Source organism: Pipistrellus hanaki (assembly GCF_964339955.1).
Source record: "Pipistrellus hanaki genome assembly, chromosome: 4".
NCBI classification, from domain to species: domain Eukaryota; kingdom Metazoa; phylum Chordata; class Mammalia; order Chiroptera; family Vespertilionidae; genus Pipistrellus; species Pipistrellus hanaki.
Genome location: NC_140506.1, coordinates 8,220,881 through 8,245,356, shown reverse-complemented (window position 1 = coordinate 8,245,356; position 24,476 = coordinate 8,220,881). Strand labels below are relative to the sequence as shown.

The following is a 24,476-nucleotide window of genomic DNA, read 5'->3' as shown; positions in this document are numbered from 1 at the left end:
AAAGCCTCTGACTGCCTTCACTGGGTGCTGGAGCCTATCGAATAAATTCGTAATCCCTCCCCACTCTGTCCTCCTTCCTCAGTTGGAATTGCTCCTCTCTGTTTATCTGGGAGAGCTAGACAGTCCCTAATCCTGTGGATTCCCTACACTGAGAATTATGGGGTGTCTTCCTTTTTTCAACAACCTTTTATTTGGTACCTACCACATATCAAGCTCAGAAGAAACAGTGAGGAACAGGCTCCATGGAGCCCAGCCTCAGAGTGCATTGGAGAGCAAAAATCCCAGAATCCGAGATCACACTTCCCTTCTCCAGGCACAGCCCTTGCTCTCCTCGCTGCTGCCTAACCCCACACTATCTTAGGCTGAGTTAAGAACTGCCCCGCTAGCATCTCTTAAAAAGTCAAGCTAGTTTTGAAAGAGGTGACAACACTGGGTATTTACAAATAGAGTATTTACAGATTTACAAGTTCTGAGTGGCATATTCTGCTCTCACTTGTAAGGCAGGCGCGCTTGGCTGCTCTGGAAGCTAGAAAACGTTAAGCTCGAATTCAAACCAAGTATTTCAGAAATCCTACAGCTGAAGCCTCGCTCCGGTTGCTAGGCAACCTGACCGACTCTCCAGTGAGGACCACTGGACCATCTCTCCCCAGCGGTGGGACGCGGAGGCCCCATTGGTCCCCGTCTCCTCTCGCTCGGCTCCCATTGGCCGCCGAGCCTCTCACTCCGCTCCCGTTGGCTCTCGCCGTCTGGCGCCGCGCTCTCATTGGCTGGCCGGCTCTCGGGCCACCCGACGTCACTCTCTCACCCCACTTCCTCTGCCCTCCGACGCGGACACCGCCCCTCCTCCCGCCCTTCCAGCCACGAGGGAAAATCCCGAGCGAGCGCCCGCCTCTACCTCCCTCCCGATTGGTCGGAGGCGGGCCGGGGGGCGGGCACCGCCGGGCTAGTCTGCCGGCTGCGATTGGCTGCTTGCGCCACCGCCCCGCCTCCCGCCGCCTCCCGGCGCTGCCGGAGTCGGGCGGGTGGGCGGCTATAAAGCCGGTGGCCAGGGGAGGCGCCGCGCCCTGCGCCTTCGTGGCTCGCTCCGTCCGCCGAGTCGCCGCCCGGTCACCTCTGGGTGAGTGCCCCGCGCGGAGGGCCGTCGCCGGGCGGCGGAGGGGCCGCGGGCGCGGCGAGGGCCGGCGGAGGCGGTGCCCTTGACTAGGCCCGAGGAGGTCCGGCTGGGGCAGAGGGACCTGCCCGGGAGGCTCCGCGCCGGGCATCTGGGCCCCCCGCGGCGGGCGTGGGGCCGGGGCCGGGGCATGGGGAGGGCTGGCGAGCTGCGGAAGGGAGAGGGGAAAGGGCGTTGAAGGTTATGGGTTCTAGGGACACATCGGCCAGGAGGTGGAGGTGCCAGGGCAGGCAGGGGCCGTGACCCCCGAGAGAGAGGGCTGGGCGCCGGGCGTGGGCATCTGCCGGGGCCGCGGCCGGAGCTGGGCGGCCGGGGCGCTCCTGCCGCCCTAAGGGAGCGGAGGTGGGCGCCCGGGGATGGGGACGATCACCCTTGGGTTGTGGGTTGGCAGGGGGTGTGTCCTGCCACCTCTGGGGGCGCTGATGGGAGGAAGGAGAGTGGGCAGCATCACCCCCCGAGCGCAGGGCCAGGAAGGCACCGCGGCCGGGATGAACCTGGCCGGGCACTGGGGCCCTCGCCTGCTGCTCAGTATGCTTGCTTCAGACACTAGGTTCCTGCCTCCCACCTCCCGCCTCCATAGTTTGTACGCCCCGTTTCAAAAATAGGGTTTCCTGCACCTCCTCTCCGTGATAGCTTCAGGACCAGCCTGACCTGCTGGGGTGATGTGATGGATGGGCAGGCGCCCACAGGGCCTTCACACACAAAGAGGTTTTGGGTTAAGTCAAGGACATTTCCAACCCAAAGTGTATGGAGCCTTTCAGAGCGAATGCCCTGCCGTGGCCAGCGGGGGAGAGAGGATTGCTTAGAGCCACGCTGGAGAAGGGATTTGGACCACAGCTAAAGCGAGGCCGCCTGCCCCTGCGGCCTTGGTCTCAGGGGTTCTCGGGCCTCTCGGGGGCTCAGGTCAGCTGCAGGCCTTCCTCCTGATGCCCTGGCCAGCAGGGTATCCAGGGCGAGGGCTGCCGCCGCTGAGGAACGGGGGCTCTACGTCAGGGATGTCATGAAAAAGGAATAGCAAGATAAATGACACAATGAAGACGAATGGAGGTGCTCACACAGCTAACCGGCTTCTCCTCCTGAGATGGAGCATGGGCCTGTATGGCACAGATTCCTTAGAAGGCAGACAAAGGGGGTCTTTGCAGCTTGAGACACCTAAGCAGTTTGTGTTCATTCTCTAATCAAAACTTGATTTTTAAAATTTCAGTTGTTTTCATATGGACAAGAAGAGCAGGAATGGCGTGTTTTATGGGGGGTGGAGTAAGACATTCTTCTTGTTGTGTTTATCCTGTGTAGGTTTCGCCTAAGTTTGTCCTATTTTCAGTTCCAGTTTAGCTCAGTTCCATGCCACTACCTTAGTAACTCCAGTTCTCAGAGGGTGTTTCCCTTCGGGGAGAGCTAAATGGATATGATGTTTGAGGCCATAGAAGGCCATGTCATCTGTGAGGCTGATTCTGGGGCTTGCTTTTGATCTTGTTCACTTAAAATAATTCCTCCAAAATGCTTTTACATCTTGTTTCTCTTAACTGGGATGGATTTTGAGGATTTTTTATCAATATTTTAGATAGCTTTTCTCACAGGAGATGCAGAACCCTAATGTTGATGTAACGTGTTTCCTTGGTACCCTGGAATTATTTAAAATCATAATCCAGTGGAACCCAATGAGGGGGGAGACAGTTGATTGTGGAGGGCGGAGCTTGATGGGCTATATGTCAGAATCACTAGTTTCGTTTAGAAAGGGATATCAAGGCTTACAATTTTAGGTGGGGATATAAAGAACCAAATATGGAGGGGGTGATATTTTTATGTTTCTCAAGAAGGTGATATTGATTGAAAAGGTTGAGAAACGTGTTGCCCAGTCTAATGGGAGGGGGCAGGACTCGGTTCTTAATCACCTCTTCATCCTAGTGCTTGGCATGTGGTACTCACCGCTGTCTGTCAGCTGAGCATAGTTAGAGCAGTGGAGGAGCAGCTGATCCTTCGAGCTCACAGTCATATTTGGGGGGGTGTGCATGTGGGAATGATTGGAAGACTAACGCATGTTCTCTTCTGATTCTTTTTCGATTCCTTTCATTTGGGGGTTAGGATCTGAGAACCGTGGAAATCTACCAACAACACTAGAAAGCTCATTTTCTGAACACTCTTGTGCTGCAGCTCGCCTTAAAAGGGATAGCCAAAAGAACTCACTAGTTGAGGGCTGCTACAAGTACTTCAATCTATAAGCTTTGTCCTGTAATTGGTACAACTCCAAACTCAGCCTCTTAAAAAGTGGCAGTTGAGCCGAGACCGGTTTGGCTCAATGGATAGAGCTTCGGCTTGGGGACTGAAGGACCCGGGTTCGATTCCGGTCAAGGGCATGTACCTTGGTTGCGGGCATATCCCCAGTAGGGGGTGTGCAAGAGGCAGCTGATCGATGACTCTCTCTCATCGATGTTTCTAGCTTTCTATCTCTCTCCCTTCCTCTCTGTACAAAATCAATAAAAATATATTTAAAAAAAAATCCTCAAAGGGATTTCAAAAGAATAAAAATACAGTCCTGCCCCCAAGAGGAGTCTAGAAGCCAGGATGGATAGGAGGACCTCGCATAGTTTTCTTTTGAGAGTAGAGTGTGGAGACTGGTGTGAATGGCGTGTCTGCTGCAGGAGTTAGAAAACTCCAGGAAACTTTCCTAGAAGAGGTATCTAACAAGGAGGTATTGAAATATGAGTATACTCTCTGATAGCAGGCCAGTAACTGAGGCGGGGTCAGCAGGTATCCATGTTTTGTGCTTAGACAGCCAGCCAGAGTGCACCGGTAGGCAAGGCTCTTCACAGCAGTCTTGCTTGTTTGCTCCTGTGGTGGGAAGGCAGCTTACTCTCAATTGCCTGGATTCCTCTCTTGTAATAGAGAACAGGTCACCATGTGGCTGCTTATAGTTGATCTTGTACCCAAATGTGTCCTGCTGAATTCTCTGAGCACCTGTTGGAATCCAGGGTACAGGGGAGCCAGGGGAATTCAGAGCACTGACTAACCCCCAGGAAAAAGCACGGCTGTAGGAGCCTGCTGGCCGGAACCAGGCAGCCTCATCATTTTAATCTTTGCCAGACCCATTGCCTCTCAGGAGTTTCCAGACACCCTTTGTGGTAACCTGCCCAGCCGCTGTGATTCATTAACCACGCAGGTCCTGACCCAGGCTGCTCGCTCGGCACCTGCTCTGCAAACCCCTTCTAGGAGAAACCTGGTGGAGACTTCGGCAGGGCTGGTGTGGGCAGAATAGAGAGCCTGGCTAGCAGTGACATAGAGAGGATGGAGAGCCTCATCCCTTTCCATGGACTCTTCCCAGGTGGCATTGGCTGCCTCCGTTAGTTCACCGGGCCCCTCCTCCTGGGAGCCCACGTAGCCGGCAGCCCTCTGTGACTCTCCACTCTGTTTCTTTGCCTGGTGCCTGCTGTCCCACCTCCATTCCCTCCTCGCCTTCCCCTTCCCCCTCTCCCAGCATTCATGCCCAGCCTATTTATTGATTGTTATCTTTTGAATTTTTATAAGAGTTTATTTGAGCCAAAATGATGACGCATACTGGGGAGCAAGATCTCATATGCTCTCCTTCTTCCCCAGTTTGAATAATTAAAATTGAAAGGAGGAATATCAGCGGTTAGGGGAAATTTCCTTGGCATAAATAGTGTCGAATACATATACATACATGGCTTCAAGAAGAAATATTACTGCTGTTTAAGTAGTCTCAACATACAGAGAGAAACACTCCCCACCCCCAGTGAGAACTGGTCTGTTTCATTTGCAGACTTCAAAAGCATAAAATGAGATAATAAAGAACAAAAAATAGGTTATTTTTCAAAGTGTGTATTTAATACTTTAGTCAAATAGGTTTTTTTGGAATATAGTAGTCTTTTCTGTTGCTGTAAAAATTGGGATTTTTAAACTTTTTTTAAAAATTTGCTTTTTAGAGAGAGGAAGAGAGAGAGAAACATTGATCAGCTGCCTCCCACGTGTGCCCTGGCCTGGGCTTGAACCTGCCACCTTTTGGTGCATGGAGGTGACGCCCCAGCCAACTGAGCCACACTGGTCAGGGCAGGATTGGTTTGTTTTGGGAGGTGAGGCTAAATGTAATGAGGTAAAAGGTACGAAGTCTGTGAAGAGCTCTTAAATGATCTAATGATGTGAAGAAAGTAAAGCTTTACTGACTAGCATCTCATTGTAGTCTCTGGGCCAATGCCAAATCGGCCAGTACTTAGCAAAGGAAACTTAAACAGGAACTGTTGTCTCAAATAACAACCGTACAGCACAGGTGGAGTAAAGGAAAGGCTGCAGGTCATCATCCCATTTATTTTCACTCTATTTATTTATTTATTTATTTATTTATTTATTTATTTAAAATAATCATTGTTGAAAGTATTAGGAATATCTCTCTCCTTCCCCCATTGACCCCTCTGACCCACCCCTGCCCCCCACCCTCACCCAGGTCTTCCCCACCTATTATCTATGTCCTTAGTTTGTGCGTATTTTTATACAAAGTCTTTGGTTGATTACCTCCTTCCCTCCGAGATTCTGCACTATTGCCACTCAGTTTAAATGTTGATAAATTTTGATGTTCCTTGGTCTTGATGTGTCAAATGCCTGTCTTTTCAATACAAGCACTAAGGGGAAATCACTCTAAAAGGTTGGGGCAAGTGAATGTGGCTGAATGCCGAGGAGTTGAAAACTAGAAGCATGAGTGAGTGAATGAAGATAATTACATCTTGCTAGAAAGATAGGTATTTTGTTTGAAAAATCCTGAGAACTAGAATAGTCAACGCTTTGATCCTTTATGTTACATATTTTACCTTCTCAACAACCCCACAGTGAGCCAGGAGGGCGGTATTGATTAGCTCCGTTTCACAGATGAGGACATTTAAGCTCAAAGAGGCACAAAGTATTGTGAAAGCCACAGCTCCTGATCATTGATGGGCTGCCTCCTGCATGCCCCTCCTTCTCTCCCTCCCCCCCCCCCCCCCCCCCCACACACACACCCTAGTACTGAACCTGCCCTTGTAAGAGCTAATAAAGAGGAAAGATTTATCTATAAACGTTAGGTAACGTTTGTTCTAAGCAAGGTCAAACTCTACTACATTGTGTAATTGGATAAGGAAATGTTTAACTCACTGTGAAGTTGTTATTTGAATTCATGTGGTAATTTATGACTTTAAACGAAGTTCTTATTTTGAAATCCCTAGTGCCTGAAGGAGGAAACAGTGACAGACCTGGAGACTGAAGTTCTTTGTCGCTCACACAGGTACGCACCCTGTCATGCTGCTAAGGGAGTGTCCTCTCGACAGGGAGGGAGAATTTAATTTTTATCCCAGGGCACGTCACCATTCCTACGTGCCCCCCAGCTGTGCCCCACCCTAGCTGGAAATATTAGCTAATGCTAATTTTGTGTTTAATGGACTAATGGTTAAAATCTAGAACGAATATTGAAAATTAGTGTTCACTCGTAAAAGAGAAGTCTAGATAATAAACCATAACCATGCATAGTGCTTAATCAGGAGAAATCACAGGAAAGCATGTATGCCAACAGTGCTTTTTAGATTACAGCCTCAGATGATGCCCAGTGGGAAGTGGAATCATGGTGTTAATGATTATGAGATTGGACAGTGGTTGTAAATTTGTTTGAGCCAATAACCTAATCTTTTGTGGCTATTGTTTTTTTTTTTCTCTATGGAGCTCCTCACTTATGATTCTGCGTTTTTGCTTTATAATTATGATTTCCTACGATTATTACTGATTTCAGATTAGCAGGCGAGTAGAATCTTATTTATTCTACATTCAGCTTCCACCATACGTCAAGTGATTAACAAGATACAGTTCCTGCTCTCCAAAAGCTCCTTTTCTAGCAAAGGGCTGACCCTAAATAATAGAGAAGAAAGCTGGAAACATTTTCAGTAGCATCTTTACAAAGGCAGATGTGCCTTTTGGAAAGATAGCCACGGGCAGGGAGAGGGGGCAGGCAGAGGGCTCATGTAGGAGGCTGCATCGTACTCCCTGGCATTGGTGACTGATGCTGAAGTCCCGCCTGACCTACTGCTCAGGAGATGGGCCGGGCTGTCCTCACATCAGCATTCTCAGCTAATTTCCCTGCCTTTCCCTTCCTCCCCCTTTTCCAGTTCTTCATTTTAAAGATGCTCGTAGAATCATAATGGTCACTTTTGTGTCCTAGAAATAAGACCTGGAGCTCCTTTTGCTCACCCGGAGGGTTGGGCCTTCCCTTTAGAACAGACTTGAGTCTTGTTGGTACTTTCTTGTTGGAAGATAACTTTAAAGGTTTCCAGAGCTGTGGTAAAATATCCTTTTTGAAGATATTTAGTCCAGCCCATGTTGCTTGGTGGTTGAGTGTCAATGTATGAACCTCCTGAGGTCATGGTTCAGTTCCTAGTCAGGGCACATGTTGGGATTGCAGGCTCGATCCCCAAATGGGGAGTATGCAGGAGGCAGCCGATCAGTGATTCTCATTGATGTTTCTGTCTCTCCTTTCCTCTCTCTTTCTCTTTAAAATCACTAATATATATATATATTTTTACAAAGAGCCTGGCTGGCATGGCTCAATGGTTGAACGTCGATCTATGAGCCAGGAAATCACATTTCTGTTCCTGGTCAGAGCACATGTCCAGGTTGTGGGCTCGATCCCTGAGCTGGGTACATGAGGGAAGCAGTAAATGGTACACTCTTACATCAATGTTTTTCTCTCTCCCCCTCTCTCTTCCTCTCTCTCTCTCAAGTCAATAAAAACACTTTTTATTGTTAATCCTCACCCAAGGATATTTTTCCATTGATTTTTAGAGAGAGTGGAGGAGATGGGGGGAGAGAGAAAGAGACATCACATAGTTCTTTACAACATGGAAGAATCTTATTTATTTCCAATAATCATATTTTAAATCTAAAGATGTCTAGTTTTGAATAAAGTGCAAGCTTTTATGAAAGATAATAATTTTGAAAAATAGTACTTCATTCTTACTGTAATTGCTATATTTAAAATTGTCTGCCCTAAGTAAATATGCTAAACTTAAAAAGTAAACTTACATTTTAGGTGATAGTTGAACTTTTAATTTCGATTTCTCAAATTGGAACTTAACAGTCTAGAACCTGAAACGATGTTCTTCTGTTCTTCCTAAAGCTCTCGCACCATGCCTGGGTCACTTCCTTTGAATGCAGAAGCCTCCTGGCCAAAAGATGTGGGAATTGTTGCCCTTGAGATCTATTTTCCTTCTCAGTATGTTGACCAAGCCGAGTTGGAAAAATACGATGGTGTGGATGCTGGGAAGTATACTATTGGCTTGGGCCAGGCCAGGATGGGCTTCTGCACGGATAGAGAAGACATCAACTCTCTCTGCATGACGGTGGTTCAGAACCTCATGGAGAGAAATGGCCTTTCTTACGATTGCATCGGGCGGCTGGAGGTTGGAACAGAGACAATCATCGACAAATCCAAGTCAGTGAAGTCCAACTTGATGCAGCTCTTTGAGGAGTCTGGGAACACTGATGTGGAAGGCATCGATACCACGAACGCCTGCTACGGAGGCACGGCTGCTGTCTTCAATGCTGTCAACTGGATCGAGTCCAGCTCCTGGGATGGTGCGTTATGTCTCTATTCCAAAGAAGCAATCTCTGAGGATGAACAAGCCCAGATTACCTTTTATTTACTTATTTAAGTATATTTTTACTGATTTCAGAGAGGAAGGAGAGAGAGAGATCAGTGATGAGAGAGAATCATTGATTGGCTGCCTCCTACACGCCCTATACTGGGGATCGGGCCCGCCATCTGGGCATGTGCCCTTGATTGGAGTCAAATCCAGGGCCCAGGTGACCTTTTAATTAATGTCGTATGCAAACGTTATCACTTATGCTTGTTGGAATATGTTCAGGAAGATAGCTAAGACTTTCAGTATACCTGCATTATGAATCTATTATCTTTAGGATAATAGATTGTAGGATATTACCTTATCAAAGTTTATAACATTTTTTTTGAATCCTTATCTACTTTTTGTTGATTTTAGAGAGAGAGAAACATTGATGTGAAAGAGAAACATCAATTGGTTACTTCCTTTACTTGCCCTGACTGAGGATCGAACCCTCAATCTAGGTATGTGTCCTGACTGGGAATTGAACCAGACACCTTTTGGGACAACGCTCCAACCAACTGAGCCACCACCAGCCAGGGCCCATTTTCTTTCTTTTAAAAAAAAATATATTTTATTGATTTTTTTTTTTTTTTTTTACAGAGAGGAAGGGAAAAGGATAGAGAGTTAGAAACATCGATCAGCTGCTTCCTGCACACTCCCTACTGGGTATGTGCCCACAACCAAGGTACATGTCCTTGACCGAAATCGAATCTGTGATCTTTGAGTCTGCAGGCCGACGCTCTATCCACTGAGCCAAACTGGTTAGGGCCCATTTTCTTTCTTTACCAAAGATTGGGGAAAGCATATTCTGGGGGAAATGGAACACTTCAGTTCCCATGTGTAATATTTGCAGTATGGATCACCTTTTGCACTGACGCTGTTTTTCAGGACGGTATGCCCTGGTGGTTGCGGGAGATATTGCTGTGTATGCCACAGGAAATGCTCGACCTACAGGTGGCGTCGGAGCCATTGCTCTGCTCATTGGGCCAAACGCTCCTTTAATTTTTGAACGAGGTGAGTAGGAATGATTTTTGTTTTTCTGAATTAGCACAATACTCTGAGAAATTTGAAAATAGAAGCTAGAATTTCTGAGTGGTCATTCACAGCAGACACTACTTGCTAAGTGCTTTATATGTGCTATCATGTTTAGTCTTCATAGCAGTTGTATGAGGTGAGCAATGTCATGCCCATTTTGCAGAGAAGTAAAATGGGGTTAAGTAATAACTTAAAGGAAGCACTTGCCATAGTCACACAGTAAATGTCACGTTTTATTTCACTATAGTAAAACAATTGTAGCCTACTGATTAGATTTATGAAGCTTGCATGAAAACGTATATCCAAGGAGTCTTAGGCCTATTGCGGATACAGTTGTTTCAGTCACTGTTGGCTTCACCGTGGGAGGCTCATACTGCAAGAGGCAAGAGTTGACTAGTTAAGGAGGGCCCAGTGATGCTTGCTAGCATGCCGACATCAAGAAGCAGAAATCCATGGACATCTTCCTTTTCGGTTCTAATAGGACTTCGTGGGACACACATGCAACATGCCTATGACTTTTACAAGCCTGATATGCTTTCCGAATATCCTGTCGTGGACGGGAAACTCTCCATCCAGTGCTACCTCAGTGCGCTAGACCGCTGCTACTCTGTCTACCGCAAAAAGATCCGTGCCCAGTGGCAGAAAGGTGGGTGTTCGCCGCTCTCCTCAGCTTGGTCCGTGTAGGACCACCGCCTGGGTGTCATCAGTGAGAAACTGCTCATGGGCATCCTTCATCAATCAAGAGTCCTTTAACCATGTCTTCCTCACTTGCCCAGAGGCATTTCCTGTAATTTTGGGGAGTGTGAAATTTAGGAAAAGAGGTAAGCGTTGGAAATGAGTATACCTCTGCAAAAGTACTTAGGCTGACTTATCCCCAAAGAAGATTAAAAGTAGGGTAAAAAGTAGCTTGAATTTTGTTCATCTTTTGTGAAAGGTACTTCCACAGGTTTTAGTTTGTGGCTGTGTCCAGAGAAAACTAAGAAGGTCAATTTCTCCTCCCATTTGTACTTGACCTGTAGATTCATATTTGCTTTTTTAATGTCGTCATTATCTCCATCTTTAACCCTGAAAAGGCTCTTTTTTTTTCTCCCCAGTGGTATATTTTTTAATAGTTTTCTAGGTTGAATAGCTTTTTCAAAACTGCATAGCTTTTTAGAGTAAAAGTAATGATGATGTAAGCTCAGGTACAAGCTCTGGGACACTTGGTAAACCACAGGCAGTCTGTGTCTTTGGTGACCGCTCAAAAGGGTGGCAGACTTCGCAGAGTAACTTGAGTAGAGGCGTGGGGGTGGATGGTCACATCGTGGCACATTGTCTATAAAACAACATGACAGTCTGAACTTCAGTAGGACACAGCACAGTTCCAGGTATTAATTCAAGCACTGCTTTCTGACCAGTACAAACTGCCTAAAAACGGGATGTATTTTGACTAGGGAAAAAAATAGACGTAGCTGCTATTTTTTCTGCTGGATACAGCATATCTTTTCCAGGATGAGACAGGCTCAGCCGGAGGAGTTCTGAGGTACGGAAAAGGGCAGTATTGAGTCAGTGCTGTTAAAACGCACAGTATCATCAGATAAGATACACTTTTCCCATAGTCCAGCTTTGGTTTTGAGGTTGTGAGAGAGGGTTAGAAATATATTCAGACACCTCGTGGCTCTGGACAAGCAGCAGTGCTGCAGTCTGTAAAATGGCACTACTGAGCAGCCTGTATTTAAAGGTACAGCGATTCTACGACTGTTAGGACACAGTAAGAAATATACTTTACATCCTTTGTGTATGCTAAACCCAAAGGAAAGTGTCATGTAATTGCTTATCCATGCTGCAAATTATGCAGCTTATTTTCTACTTTTTTTTTTTAACTATAATTTTTAAAGTTAAAAAACTCCTAGCCCTGACCCACTGTTTTGATTATACAATCCACTCATGGGTTTGTACTGTTATCACTGAAAACTAGTAATATGGTAGTGTATATTCTATCTCTGGTTGTCTTTTTGATAAGCATTTTAAACACACAGGTATTTCATTGTACAGTATATTTTTGGTTGTGATTTAAAGATATTAAAACATCCTAGCGCGGTTCAAAATAAAACTTCGTAGTCAATTAAATGAATTTCATAGTGTCTTCGGATTTCTTTTTCAGAGGGAAATGATAGAGATTTTACCTTGAACGATTTCAGCTTCATGATCTTCCACTCACCCTACTGTAAACTGGTTCAGAAATCCCTGGCCCGGATGATGCTGAATGACTTCCTGAATGACCAGAACAGAGACAAAAATGGCATCTACGGTGGCCTGGAAGCCTTTGGGTAAGGAGGATGTTGGGATGGTTTCCTCCTATGTGGCAGCATTTCTTACACCTATCTATTGAACTTATTTGTACAGTCCTGGAAGTTTTAGAGGCCAAAGGATTTTAGAAGTAATCTAGTTTAACCTATTTGTGTCATCAGTGAAGAAGCCAAGTCCCAGGTGGCTTACCTACAGGAATTGTTGAGTCATGTCTACTCAGATTTTCTGATTCCCCCTTTTTGGCACCCTGCCATCATGATAATAGGAATTTTAACATAGGGCCCTTACAGCATGATAATGTGGCCCACCAGTGCCTGTATTTACAACAGCCTCTTCACTCTCCTCCTGCCTCTCCCCAGCCCGGGGCCCCAGATCCATCTGCTCACTGTCACTGTCAGAGTCTGCCTCAGTTTCCCCATTGTTCAGGCTCACTGCCACCCTCCTTCCGCTTTTCCTCACCTCTCCCTTCTCCATCTGATGAAATTCTACTCACCTTTTAAGACTTGGCTCCTGTAATACAATAATTCTCCTAACTCAACAGACATTGTTATGGACTCAAAATAGTATATTCTTTTTGGTGACAGCAACACTTTAGTGGGCGTATTAGCCCATTAGAAGCAAGTTGTCTTAACTTGGTTATTAAAACTTTGAGAAAAAAGGATTCTCTGTCTACAACTGTTAATGTCTTCCCTATCAATTAGTATGCTACTACCCGGCTTTTAACAAATGGAATCATAAAGAACAGAATCATGTACACTTGTAGATTAGAATAGTAATGGGATACACTAATACAATAAACATGGAGTCTTTGAACACTAAAGCTGTCTTTCACATATCTTTCAGGGATGTTAAATTAGAAGATACCTACTTTGACAGAGATGTGGAAAAGGCATTTATGAAGGCTAGTGCCGACCTCTTCAATCAGAAAACGAAGGCATCTTTGCTCGTATCCAATCAGAATGGAAACATGTACACGTCCTCCGTGTACGGCTCCCTCGCCTCTCTTCTGGCCCAGTAAGTATCTTCCCAGTAGCTTTCCGCTACTAACTCCTCTCTTTCGGGGAATGTGAGGATTCTAAGACCAGCTTTGGTGCCAGGTCATGGAAACTGTACTTCCAGGCTCTCCAGCACATTGTCCATTGACTTAAAGAATATACGGGGTGAGGCTACTGTTATTCCGTAGTATTTCATGTCAAACTGGCTTTTAAAAAAATACATATTTTTATTGATTTTAGAGAGAACAGGAGAGGGATAGGGAGATAGGAACATCTATGATGAGAGAGAATCATAGATTGGCTGCCTCCTGCAAGCCCCCTACTGGGGATCAGGCCCACAACCCGGGCATATGTCTTGATTGGGAATTAAACCATGACCTCCTGGTTCATAGGTCAACACTAAACCACTGAACCACACCGGCTGGACACGCTGGCTTTTCTGGCTCCTGTTCTCATGGTTTTATTATTCCTGACCTGTAATTGAACCAGAAATGCCCGGTTGACAAAGTGACTTATTTTATGGTAAAACAACTTTCATAAGTCCGCTCCCCAAGAGATGAACAGCTTGGTTCTATCAAATCAAGCTTCAGGTTAAGTCCCTCAGGCTATAGGACGGGTTCCTAGTCCAGGTTAGGGCTTCCTGCACACTGTTGTTTCACATCAGCTAAGCTTCCTGGCTCCTCCCCCGCACAGGTACTCACCTCAGCAGCTGGCGGGGAAGAGGATTGGCGTGTTCTCCTATGGCTCTGGCTTGGCTGCCACCCTCTACTCCCTCAAAGTTACCCAAGATGCCACCCCAGGTAAGTACCACGTCTGTCAGCAAGAGCGTGTGGGAGCCTGTTCTGGGCAGGCTGTTCAGCAGCTTCTCAAGCACACTCGGTCTGTCCCACAGGGCGTTGCTGCATTTCAGTGTCAATGCTTCTTCCTGCACAGCTGGGTTTCCCCTCATCTCAGAACCTGCCTTACCTGGGTGAAGGGCAGTTCTGTCTGCCTGAGATATCTTCTCTCCACCCTTCCAAATGAGGAAAAAATACCAGTTTAAACTTATTTTATGATAGGGTGTGTTGGTTTTTCCTTTTTTGGCAAGTAACTTTACCTTTCATCTCATCTTCTCATCATGTAGTCAGAGGAAAGGAAGCATATCTACTTAAGGCAGGCAGCTTTTTGAGCGTTGAATGATTGAGTCTGATCACGGGAGTGAAGAATAAATCATTTCTTACTGTTTGCTAATACTTAAGTAATCTAGTTTTCCTAACTTTATGGTCTTGGCTATATTTAAGGAAATTTCTGTACCTTCTCTGGTAGAAGGAGAAAAACAGAAAGAGGGATGGTAGACTTGGCACTGCTTTAAAAACTGCCTCTAATACAAGTTATGTATAGTCTCAACCTCACCTGTTTATAAACTTGTGCACTGGCTGACACCGAACAGGTGTCGAGTCAGGTTATAGAGGCTGTCAGATAGATACCATCTTATCTTTAAATATATATGCTAGAGGCCTGGTGCACGAATTCATGCACTAATGGGGTCCCTCGGCCTGGCCTGTGGGATGAGGCCAAAACCAGCTGTCTGACATCCCCTGAGGAGTTCCAGATATCAAGAGGGTGCAGGCCAGGTCTAGGGATCTCCCTGGTGCACAATTGGGGCCAGAGAGGGACTCGGGATGTTGGCCAGTCAGGGAGGGGCGAGGGAGGGCTCCAGGGCTTGTCTGCCTGTCTCTTTCAGTCAGACCTCAGCAGCAAGCTAACGTATCGGTCAGAGCGTCTGCCCCCTGGTGGTCAGTGCATGTCAGAGTGGGTAGTTGAGCAGCCTTAGCATATCATTAGCATATTATGGTTTGATTGGTTGCAAAGCCCACCAGACAACCAGATACTTAGCATATTAGGCTTTTATTATATAAGATGTTTTTTTTAGATGTGATTTTTAAGAGAGAGAAAGAGCAACATTGATGTGAGAAACTGTTCCGTTGCCTCTTGTATGCATCCCAACTGCAGCCTGGGTCTGTGCCCTGACCAGGAATCAAACCCATGATTCTTTGGTGCACAGGATTATGCTCCAACCAACAGCCACACCAGCTGGGACCATAGATACCATCTTATCTTTTAACTAAACGATAGCCAGTAGTTCTAGAAGTGAAAGTGGTTTTTCTTAACATTTGGCAACACTTTGTTTAGGCTTTCGGGCATGCTATTTTTAGTCTCTTAATGTTGGAATTCTTTACTATTTTAGGTTCTGCTCTTGATAAAATAACAGCAAGTCTATGTGACCTTAAATCGAGGCTCGACTCAAGAACGTGTGTAGCACCAGCTGCTTTTGCAGAAAGCATGAAGCTCAGAGAGGACACTCATCACCTGGGTAAAATGTTCTGTGGTTCATATACACACATATACACCCAAAGCCTGTAACAACACGAAACATACCATATAAAGATAAGGTTATCCACAGATCGAGGCTGTATTCAGTACAAACCTGATGTTGGTAAAAATTGTAGGAAAGTAGGCAAATCTTCAGTTTAGTACCAGGTAGGTTGTGTGTCATAGCTAATTGTTCCCATTCTCCACCCTTCCTTCAGGCAACTACATTCCCCAGAGTTCCATAGATTCCCTCTTTGAAGGAACATGGTACCTGGTTCGAGTGGACGAAAAGCACAGGAGGACTTATGCCCGGAGACCCTCTCCAAATACCGACACTTTGGCGGAAGGAGAAGGACTTGTGCATTCAAGCACAGCCGCTGAGGTACAGGCGGTGCATGGTGTTTGGTGGGGGGATGTTTCTATCCCCAGATGCTGGGCGTGGGGGGCCCTTCCTGAGGCTTAGCAGCTTAGGAACTATCAGAAAGCAGAGAGACTCAGAGCAGGCTTGGGGCTTGGGTTCCAGCTGTGCCCTTTCCCACTTTTATAAAGTCCTTACACGTAAGTGGTTAGCATTTTCAAGTGTTGATAATACCAGAATTGAAGGGAAGACTGGTCTAGAGAGGCTCATTTGTGACACATCTTGGAAGAGAACATAGGGATAGGTGTTGTGGCCCTCACCTCTTCTCTGGGCCGTTGACAAAGCGGTCTCCAGAGTTGCCAAGAGGTGGCAGTAATAGCTATGCTTTGAATTCCTACTAGACTCGGTACTTTATTTTCATTTTCTCATTTAATCCCTATCAAAAGGGCCTTTTGGTTATTATACTATGCCCATTTTAGAGATGAGGTTAGATGAGGCAAGAAGTTAAATGGCTTGACTAGGATCATAGCCAGACTTCAAAGGAATTATTTATTATATCTCCTCAGCACGAATTTGGTGAATGCAGTCTTGCTTCTGGCTATTCTACAAATTAGGTGGCAGGCCAGCCTTCTGGCATTTGGGTTGTGAGTGCGCAATGTAACAAGTACAGGCCTGGCTGGTGGGTCTCTGGCCTTCCCCTCTCTTGCTGTGTTGATATTTGTATAAGTTCACCGTAAGGTAAAGAAGGACGTTTAGTGCCCGCTGTGAACAGTTATGTAGAGAATATTTAGCATAAACCTCCAAGGTTGCGCTCTGCTTTTCCATTGGAACTTGCATTGGCACCATGACTCAAAGCACTGTGACCTGAGGCAGCGTCTCCCGTTGATTTTCAGCACATTCCAAGTCCTGCGAAGAAAGTGCCTCGGCTCCCGGGGACGGCGGCAGAGCCGGAAGCAGCTGTCATCAGCAACGGGGAGCATTAAGAACTGCTGTGCCGCGGGGGAGACCCGCGTGGGCTGGGCGGGGTGGGTATGTATGGGAACGGTTGGGAATGGGATGTCTGGGACAATATTAAAGGATTACATGTTGCTTAAAATGTTGTGACTGACATGGAGCCTGGAAAACGATCGTGTTCTTGGGAAAGTCTCTGCTCAGTTTGCTAATGCGCTTCCTGTCGAGTCTAGCCAGCGCTTACCGTACTCCATGATGTTAAGGGCTCCGCAGAACTTCATACCTCTCCGGCCATCCGTGTGCATGACGCTTCATTTTTAAATGTGGTTTGATGAGTCGTTTGTTTCTGGCAGAAAGGAGCAGAGGTACTGGTCTTCGATTTTAATTGTTTTGAATGTATAAGAATTTTATACTTTGAACAAACAAGATTACTGAAAGTACCTGTGGTTTTTGATAAAAAGTTTCTAGTTTAAGAAATGCGCTCTTACATGTGATGTACACAAACCCTGTTTGACAATGGTAAGGAAAACAAGTTTTTTTAAACTTTGTACATTCTGGAGAGAAGAGTTAGGATGATAACTGGTTCTTGGAAACTGGACTGTGGCTTTACATCCAGGCAGCAGTGGCGAGTGGTTGCAGAGGCCCTGAGCGGAGAGACTGGCCCCGAGCAGGCCCGGGAGGGCGGCCTGGTGTGTTTCTGCTCTGAGGGTGGCTCTCGGGCCCTAATCCATTCATGCTGGTCGAGGCAGAAAAACACAGATGTTACTGGAACTTGTGTGTGAGGAAGCTTGTTGCTGCAGTCCTTCTTTGTACCTTATTTTGAAGAATAAAACATTTTTCTGGCTGCCTTTTAAAAATGTTTGAAAGGAAGGATGGGGCAAGGCGCTAGTTACTCTGATGCGTCAGTGTTATAAATGCAACCGAAAGACTGACACCCTAACTTCACGGTGTAAGTATTCTCTTTCTTTTTCTTTTTTAAAAATCTGTTTAATGAAAATAAAAAGGTAAAACCCAAGTTTTTACATAGTTTAATCAGCCAAAATGAGGTTTCCACTTAGATCTGGAAGTAGGATCTATTGTATAAAGCATTTTCTCAGACTTTCACCTTAAGAAAACCATCACAAGGTCTGCATAAGACTGGCTAGACAGTTCTGTAGGTATTTTTGGTGCTGAACTATGACATGAGCCTTATAGATTGTAAAATAGAGCTAGTTGGAACTAATGTACAGAATTCAATTTTTAAAACTTTATTTGCTGTTAAATTCTGTGAAGTCTCAGTTATCTAAAAATAAACGCACACAAATATGAAATGTAATGTTTCAAATTGCAAGGTAATATGTAATGTAGTGTTTGTAAAATACTCTTGTCTAATATTAGCTAGTGATACTTTGATTTGTACAGTCATACTTTGTTAAAATGACTTCATTTTAACATCCAGATTAATATTGGAAGTTCAGATTTAAAGATCGGTGGGAAAGTGGTGCATGCAATACTTTCACAAGTATTGGGAGTTCCGTATGTTTTGCAAAGAGTAACTTTGGGTGTCAGAAAAAGGGTTGTCTCAGGTCCATTGCCAGCAATGGGCAGGCCCAGTAATACTGGCACAGAATTAACTGTACACCTTATTGACAGTGAGGTGAATAACTTTGAATAAAGTTTTCGAGAAATATGGCAGATATTTGCGTCTTTTTTTTTTTTCTCTTCTAACATTTAGGCAAGAAATCAGCTGATAATCTATCTTTAAATATGGGCACTTGGGTTATTTAAATTTATTCATTCGCCAATTCATTCATCATTCAACAAACATTCCAAAATGTGATATAAACAAGGCACTCACTTAAGTCAGAAATAAAATTTACAAGATATATGGTCTTACCTTCAAGAAACTGCCCGTCTGGTGTGGAGGGATTTATACTGATAATTTATTATTATACTTTAGACAAAGTTAGGAAGTCCCAAATTGGGTGATAGCATGTATGAATTTTGCTATAAACTTTATTTTAATAGGTTTTTATTTGTTGCAGAAAGAGGAAGGGAGAGAGAAACATCAATGATGAGAGAATCTTCGATAGGCTGCCCAGGCATGTGTTCTGATCGAAATCAAACCATGACCTCCTAGTTCATAGGTCAATGCCCAACCAGTCATCCACACTGGGCTTGCTGTCAGTTTTTATATAGAGTTACTTTGTGTTCCTTGAAACAATTTGAGATTAAGAGTTGGCAATTAAGGATTCAGATAAAATTCTACAGCCCAGCGAGTTTCCAGCCCGAGGGTCACATGTACACGTCCGTGGTGCTCCCGGGGTTTACAGAGAACTTCTGCATTGGCAGTAATTGTACTAGGTCAGTGGTCGGCAAACTCATCAGTCAACAGACCCAAATATCAACAGTGCAACGACTGAAATTTCTTTTGAGAGCCAAATTTTTTAAACTTCTAATGCCACTTCTTCAAAATAGACTTGCCCAGGCTGTGAAAGAGCCACACTTAAGGGGCCAAAGAGCTGCATATGGCTCGTGAGCTGCAGTTTGCTGACCACAGGACTAGGTAATTTGAGTCCTATCAATGCTTGGATTGTATGAATTAGGGAGTACACCTAATTTTCTGTTACTGGTTAGCTCATTTTGTCATGTCATATCTAGATTCAATACTTAGTAATAATTTCATTTCTCTCCTGTCCCTCTGGTTCATTCAGAAGAAGGCCAGTGTTCTCTAGGGTAATGTTTGCCAATTCTAGAACCCTAGGGAATGTGGCTTTAAGAATCCTTACCCTTCTCAAAAGGATTCATGTACTTTTCCCCTCACCTTCTGGGTTTTTGTTTATTTTTGTGAACACTGGTAAGTCTAAAATTTTAAACACTAGAAGTAACTCAAATAGATGCAAACAACCACTTCGGTCCTCTTGTGACTTAGTTGAAATACTTTCTCTTGTCCTGTTTGAAATGGCCTAAGAAACAGGAAAGAGGAAATCAACGGAACAAGGAATGTAACATGACCTTTTTTAAAAAATATATTTTTTTATTGATTTCAGAGAGGAAGGAGACACCAATGATGAAAGAGAATCATTGATCGGTTGCTTCCTGCATGCCTGGGGATCAAGCCTGCAGTCTGGGCAGGTGGCCTGACCGGGAATTGAACCATGACCTCTTGGTTCATAGGTTGATGCTCAACCACTGAGCCATGCCAGATGGGTGTAACATGATTTTTAACTTAGAGCTATGTAATCTTGACACAAACATGAATCCTTTCTTTAAGATTTCTAGCAACTGCTCTTAATTGAACAGAGCTTCCTCTTTTATTCCCTCTAATTGGTGGTGGAAGAAAATAGTTGATCCGACTTCCACCTGCAAAGTGCACAGGCTATAATTTGATGCAGGAGATTATGAATACCAATCAGGAAGTTTCTAGATCATCAGGGCTCTAGCTTATAATTTAAAAAAAAAATGCATTCGTATTTAAATGTTTACAAGTCATTGCTTCTTGACCTTTTGGCTAAGATCAAATGTAAGTGTTTACAAGTAAAAAACAAATCTTATTTGTCCATCTTTGTGTAGGCAATAATAGTAAGAATTATTGAATTTAGTTTTACAAAAGCTGCCAACCCACCTTAGCAAAGTCTTGTTGATCTTTGGGGTCCAGCTCAAGTTGCTTCCACCCTGAGAGCTGCCTGGACTACCTTACTTGGTAGAGAGCACTTTTCACACACACACACACACACACACACACACACACACACACACAGGCCAAAGGGCGGAATGGTGGGGAGCATCACGTTCGTTACTCAGGCTTGCAAACTCCCACGGGATCTGGTCCCTGCCAGCACCACACTCAGTCCCACACTCAACCTGCTTTTCCTCCATTCCTCAAACATGCAAGGTACTCCACAAGCCTTTGATCTATGCATCCGAAACCTTGGGCCCCACTCAAACCTCTGCCTTGTGGTCTTAACCAGGGTCTCAGAGAACATGAGAGCACCTCCCTTTGGATTCCTGCTACATTCTCCCCTCTTTGACCTCACTTCGATGTGGGGTCCCCCACAGAACTCACTTGGTACACAAAATTTCACGTCCCGGAAGTGCAGAGGGGTTCAGTTCCCCTGGGGTCACTTGCTGGTTCCCAGTGGGCACTTGCTGGTGGGTAAATGCTTTTTCCTCCCATCCCCTGGGTGGACAGTTCTGAGCAGTGATCAGATCCTGCAGAATCAGCGACCAGTGTCCTGTGGCCGATCCAGCAACACATCTTACGCTGGCTTTCCTTTTTGTCATTGTACTTCTGTGTGTCCTGCACCCTGGGATCATTTCCCAAATACATGACCTGCCTGCCAGCTTCTGTCTCGGGCTCTGCTGTTTTGGAGAATGAAGGCTGAAACCATTGATACCCGGGATAGTCAGAAAATGGCCCCTCGGGATGGGAGCTTGGAGCTGGTTTACTCACCAACCATGCGAACAATCCCATTGCGGTGTGTAGTTGGCAGAGTGATGGCCCCACCCCCAAAGATGGCCGCCTCTGGCCCCTGAGAGTGTTACCCTGCGTGGGGAAAGCAAATACTAAAGTTAAGGACTGGGCTGTGGCCTGGTGGCCGTGGGAGGTGTGCATTACCAGCTTTGAGGATGGAGACAAGAAACCACCAGGCGGGGAACGTGGGATGCCTCTAAAAGCAGGAAACAGCCAGTTCTCCCCAGAGCCTCCAGAAAGCCCAGACCTTACACATTTCAGCCCAATGAGACTCAGGCTGGGCTCCCTGCCCACAGGACTGCCAGGTGATACATTGGTGGTGTTTCTCACCACGAAGACATGGCATCGGTGGAACCTAAGGCGCTGCTGGTGGGCAGGGTGCAGTCGCCCTGCAGGCAGGGGCAGCAGGTTACTGTCACGACAGGTGCGGGTGGGCCAGAGCCGGATCCTGTGGCACCTGTGGCGCTGGAACAGCACAGAGCGATGGTAACGGCTGGGTTTGGCCAGCTTTCGTTAACGGCTTTGGAAGCCTGGGGCAAAGACTAAGTAACATGCTTTTAAGTCAGCCAACTTCTCCAGTCCACTGTGGAGGTCTGAGGGCCTGGGACTGCAGCAGAGGAAAACCACCCGTGAGGCCCAGGGCCCGGTGGGGAGGGTGACTGGGCTGCACAGGAGGTACTTTATCTCCTTTACCCAAGTCAGGGCCTTGATAGGAAGAGGGTGGGAGAGTAGGGAGTAAGTAACAAAAGGGAGGATGAGCATGAAAATGTTGAAAACCGGCTCCCATCACATCATGCAGATCTTCCTTGTTTGAAGACCCCTGCCAAGGACTAGGGAGGCAGATGCCTGCCTGCAAGATGCTGCTCCACCTCCTGGAGATGCTCTTCCAACACCTTTGTTGTTCTCCAAATGAAGAGCCGGGCAGGTCCCCATGCCTCCCCCGCGGAGAACTACAACCCCGTCCAGGGGAAATAGCTTAGACATGATGGAGCTGTGGGACCTGGCTGAGGTGCACTATCAGGAGCCAAGGGGCAATGTGGAGGAAGCTGCGGAGGATCCTGAGAGGATTGGGCCAGGGGTGGAGGTGGAGGGACAAATATGAGGCAGGACAAAGGGCAGTTTATTATCCTGGGAGCATTTAACTGTGACGTGGAGTGAAGGGCGCCTGAGCTGGTCCTTATGCCCTGCAGGGACCGCTGTTGAGGCTGGCTGTGAGCTTGGCTCACGGTGAATGAGGCACACACCGTGGAGCTGCCGTGACATGGTGTTCGGGGCAGGGACAGGAAGTTCCAGGAGGTGTGAGTGTCAGCATGGATTCGTTACGTGAGACTGAAGAACCACCTGTTTCCCAGGAGCACGTTCCCTTCACTGAGGCAACGAGAACGTGCAGCACCTGTTCGAACGTCAGGGATTGGTGGGGAAATGCTGCGGGGAGCCGGGCACGCCTTTGCAAACGGGACAGTGGGCGTCCGGCGTGGCAGAGGCCATGTGGGATTATGTAAATGTCAGGCGAGGCGGACATAATCGAATGGACGTGAGGCTGGAGTGGGAATCAGGGTGTCTTGCCCTGCGGGTGCTTGTGACAATGGCTAGCAGATCACAGAGTTCTGAGTGACAGCTGGCTGGAGTGTTAGCTACGTGCATAACCAAAAAGAGAAAGAAAGGAGGCAAGTCGGTGAGCAGAGCCTGGGGTGGCCTGTCGCAGTGAGAAAATCATGGCCCCAGGTGTAAGTTGATTGACAGGTCCCGTGCAGTCTCTCTTCTGCCACACATGTATGCAACACATACATCCAGAATTTTTGAGGATAAAAATTGGATAAAAGTCTACACTGGAATGAGACCAGGGAACGGAGGACCCAAAACAGTTCACGTTTCTCTGGGATGGACATCGATTGTCATTTACTCTGTTGCCCCAGATGGTGACCAATCTCCTGTTGTGTGTTAATAGAGTCTGAAGGACCTTGACATTCTGCAGAACATCATGCCTGCACACCGTATCCAGGTGGATCTAGCATCTGACAGTGGCAGGTAGAGAACCACGATGGTGGTGTAGGCAAACGGCTGTACTTGCTGCCTCCCACAACCGTATCAAAATTACTACTAAAATACAGAACCACCATCACTCAGAACCGCCTGAAAGGTGGCTGAATGGGAGTCCTACAACTAGAGAAGTAAAGAAGAAAGTGCAGGAGGGGAGGACGCACAGAACAGGATGGCCCGGCACCCAGTTATTTTAATTGGGAGGGAGATTGTCCCTATCCCTGCGGAGGCTGTCTGTGAGGAGCAAGGGGTCCCAGCTCCACACCAGTCCCCAGCCCAGGGTTCCAGAGCTGGGAAGAGAAGGCCCCAAACTATGGGCTATAAAACCCAGCAGGGCTGTGGCTGAGAGATGGGGAGACTGCTGGAGACCCATTTAAAGGGCCAGCGCACAAACTTACTCAGACTCACATCACTGGGGAGGCTTTGGGCGACCCAGACACATACGAAGAGAAACTGGATTGTCTGGCATCCGGGCAGCTTTCTCCCAAACAGAGGTGTTTGCAGGGGTCATTGTTCCCTCATTGCTGGGGCCTCCCCTGTCGCAGGGCTGACTGGCAGGCACCGTATCTGAGTATCAGCCCGTAGCACACTGCTCTGCCCTGGGGATTCCGAGATCTCACCCCATCCAATTTGCAGTCCCACCCAAGCTGTTTTCGCAGCTTTTCCATAGGAACGGCCAGTCCTGGCTCCAGGCTTCAGACTTTGCTAAAATCTCTTAAACAAGCTGCAGCTGGAGCAACCATGCCCCACACCTATCAGTAAAAGGCCCAAGACCTGGCACCAGGCACTAGCACCAGCCTGCCTTGCTTCACAGCTGGGCCTCATCTTGGCACCTCCAACCCCAATACAAATAGCCAATAGCAGTCTGAAGATCCCTCTGTAGCTCCTGCCAGGTGGCTCTTGGCAGTAGCTGACTTTGCACATTCCTGGAGGCCCTAGAACCAGTACATCCAGTGCACAGCTTCAGGCCACACCAGATTACACCTCTGCACACCCACAAGCAACACACTCAAGAGGCAGACTCAGTGAGCACCTTAGCCCCCTGAAGCAACTCCTGCTCCATAAGGGTGTCTCCTGCACAGCAGCTCTTCCATTGTAGACAGAGCTGGAGTTTTGGAACAAGAGGAGATTGCAAATCAAGCCGGAATCTGAGCTAATACACTTCTTTTGGGGGAAAAAGAATGCA

At 46.5% G+C, this 24,476-nt stretch overlaps 1 protein-coding gene across 1 annotated transcript; it reads left to right on the top strand.

Moving 5' to 3' along the window:
* Positions 1-961: 961 nt before the first annotated feature.
* HMGCS1 (3-hydroxy-3-methylglutaryl-CoA synthase 1) lies at positions 962-18,473 on the top strand. Its single transcript, XM_084881694.1, has 11 exons — positions 962-1,117; positions 6,376-6,434; positions 8,313-8,770; positions 9,706-9,831; positions 10,334-10,498; positions 11,996-12,161; positions 12,985-13,155; positions 13,830-13,936; positions 15,364-15,489; positions 15,707-15,870; positions 16,740-18,473. The coding sequence occupies exons 3-11, from the start codon at positions 8,323-8,325 to the stop codon at positions 16,827-16,829; spliced, it is 1,563 nt and encodes a 520-aa protein (XP_084737820.1). The 5' UTR covers positions 962-1,117; positions 6,376-6,434; positions 8,313-8,322; the 3' UTR covers positions 16,830-18,473.
* The last annotated feature ends 6,003 nt before the right edge of the window (positions 18,474-24,476 follow it).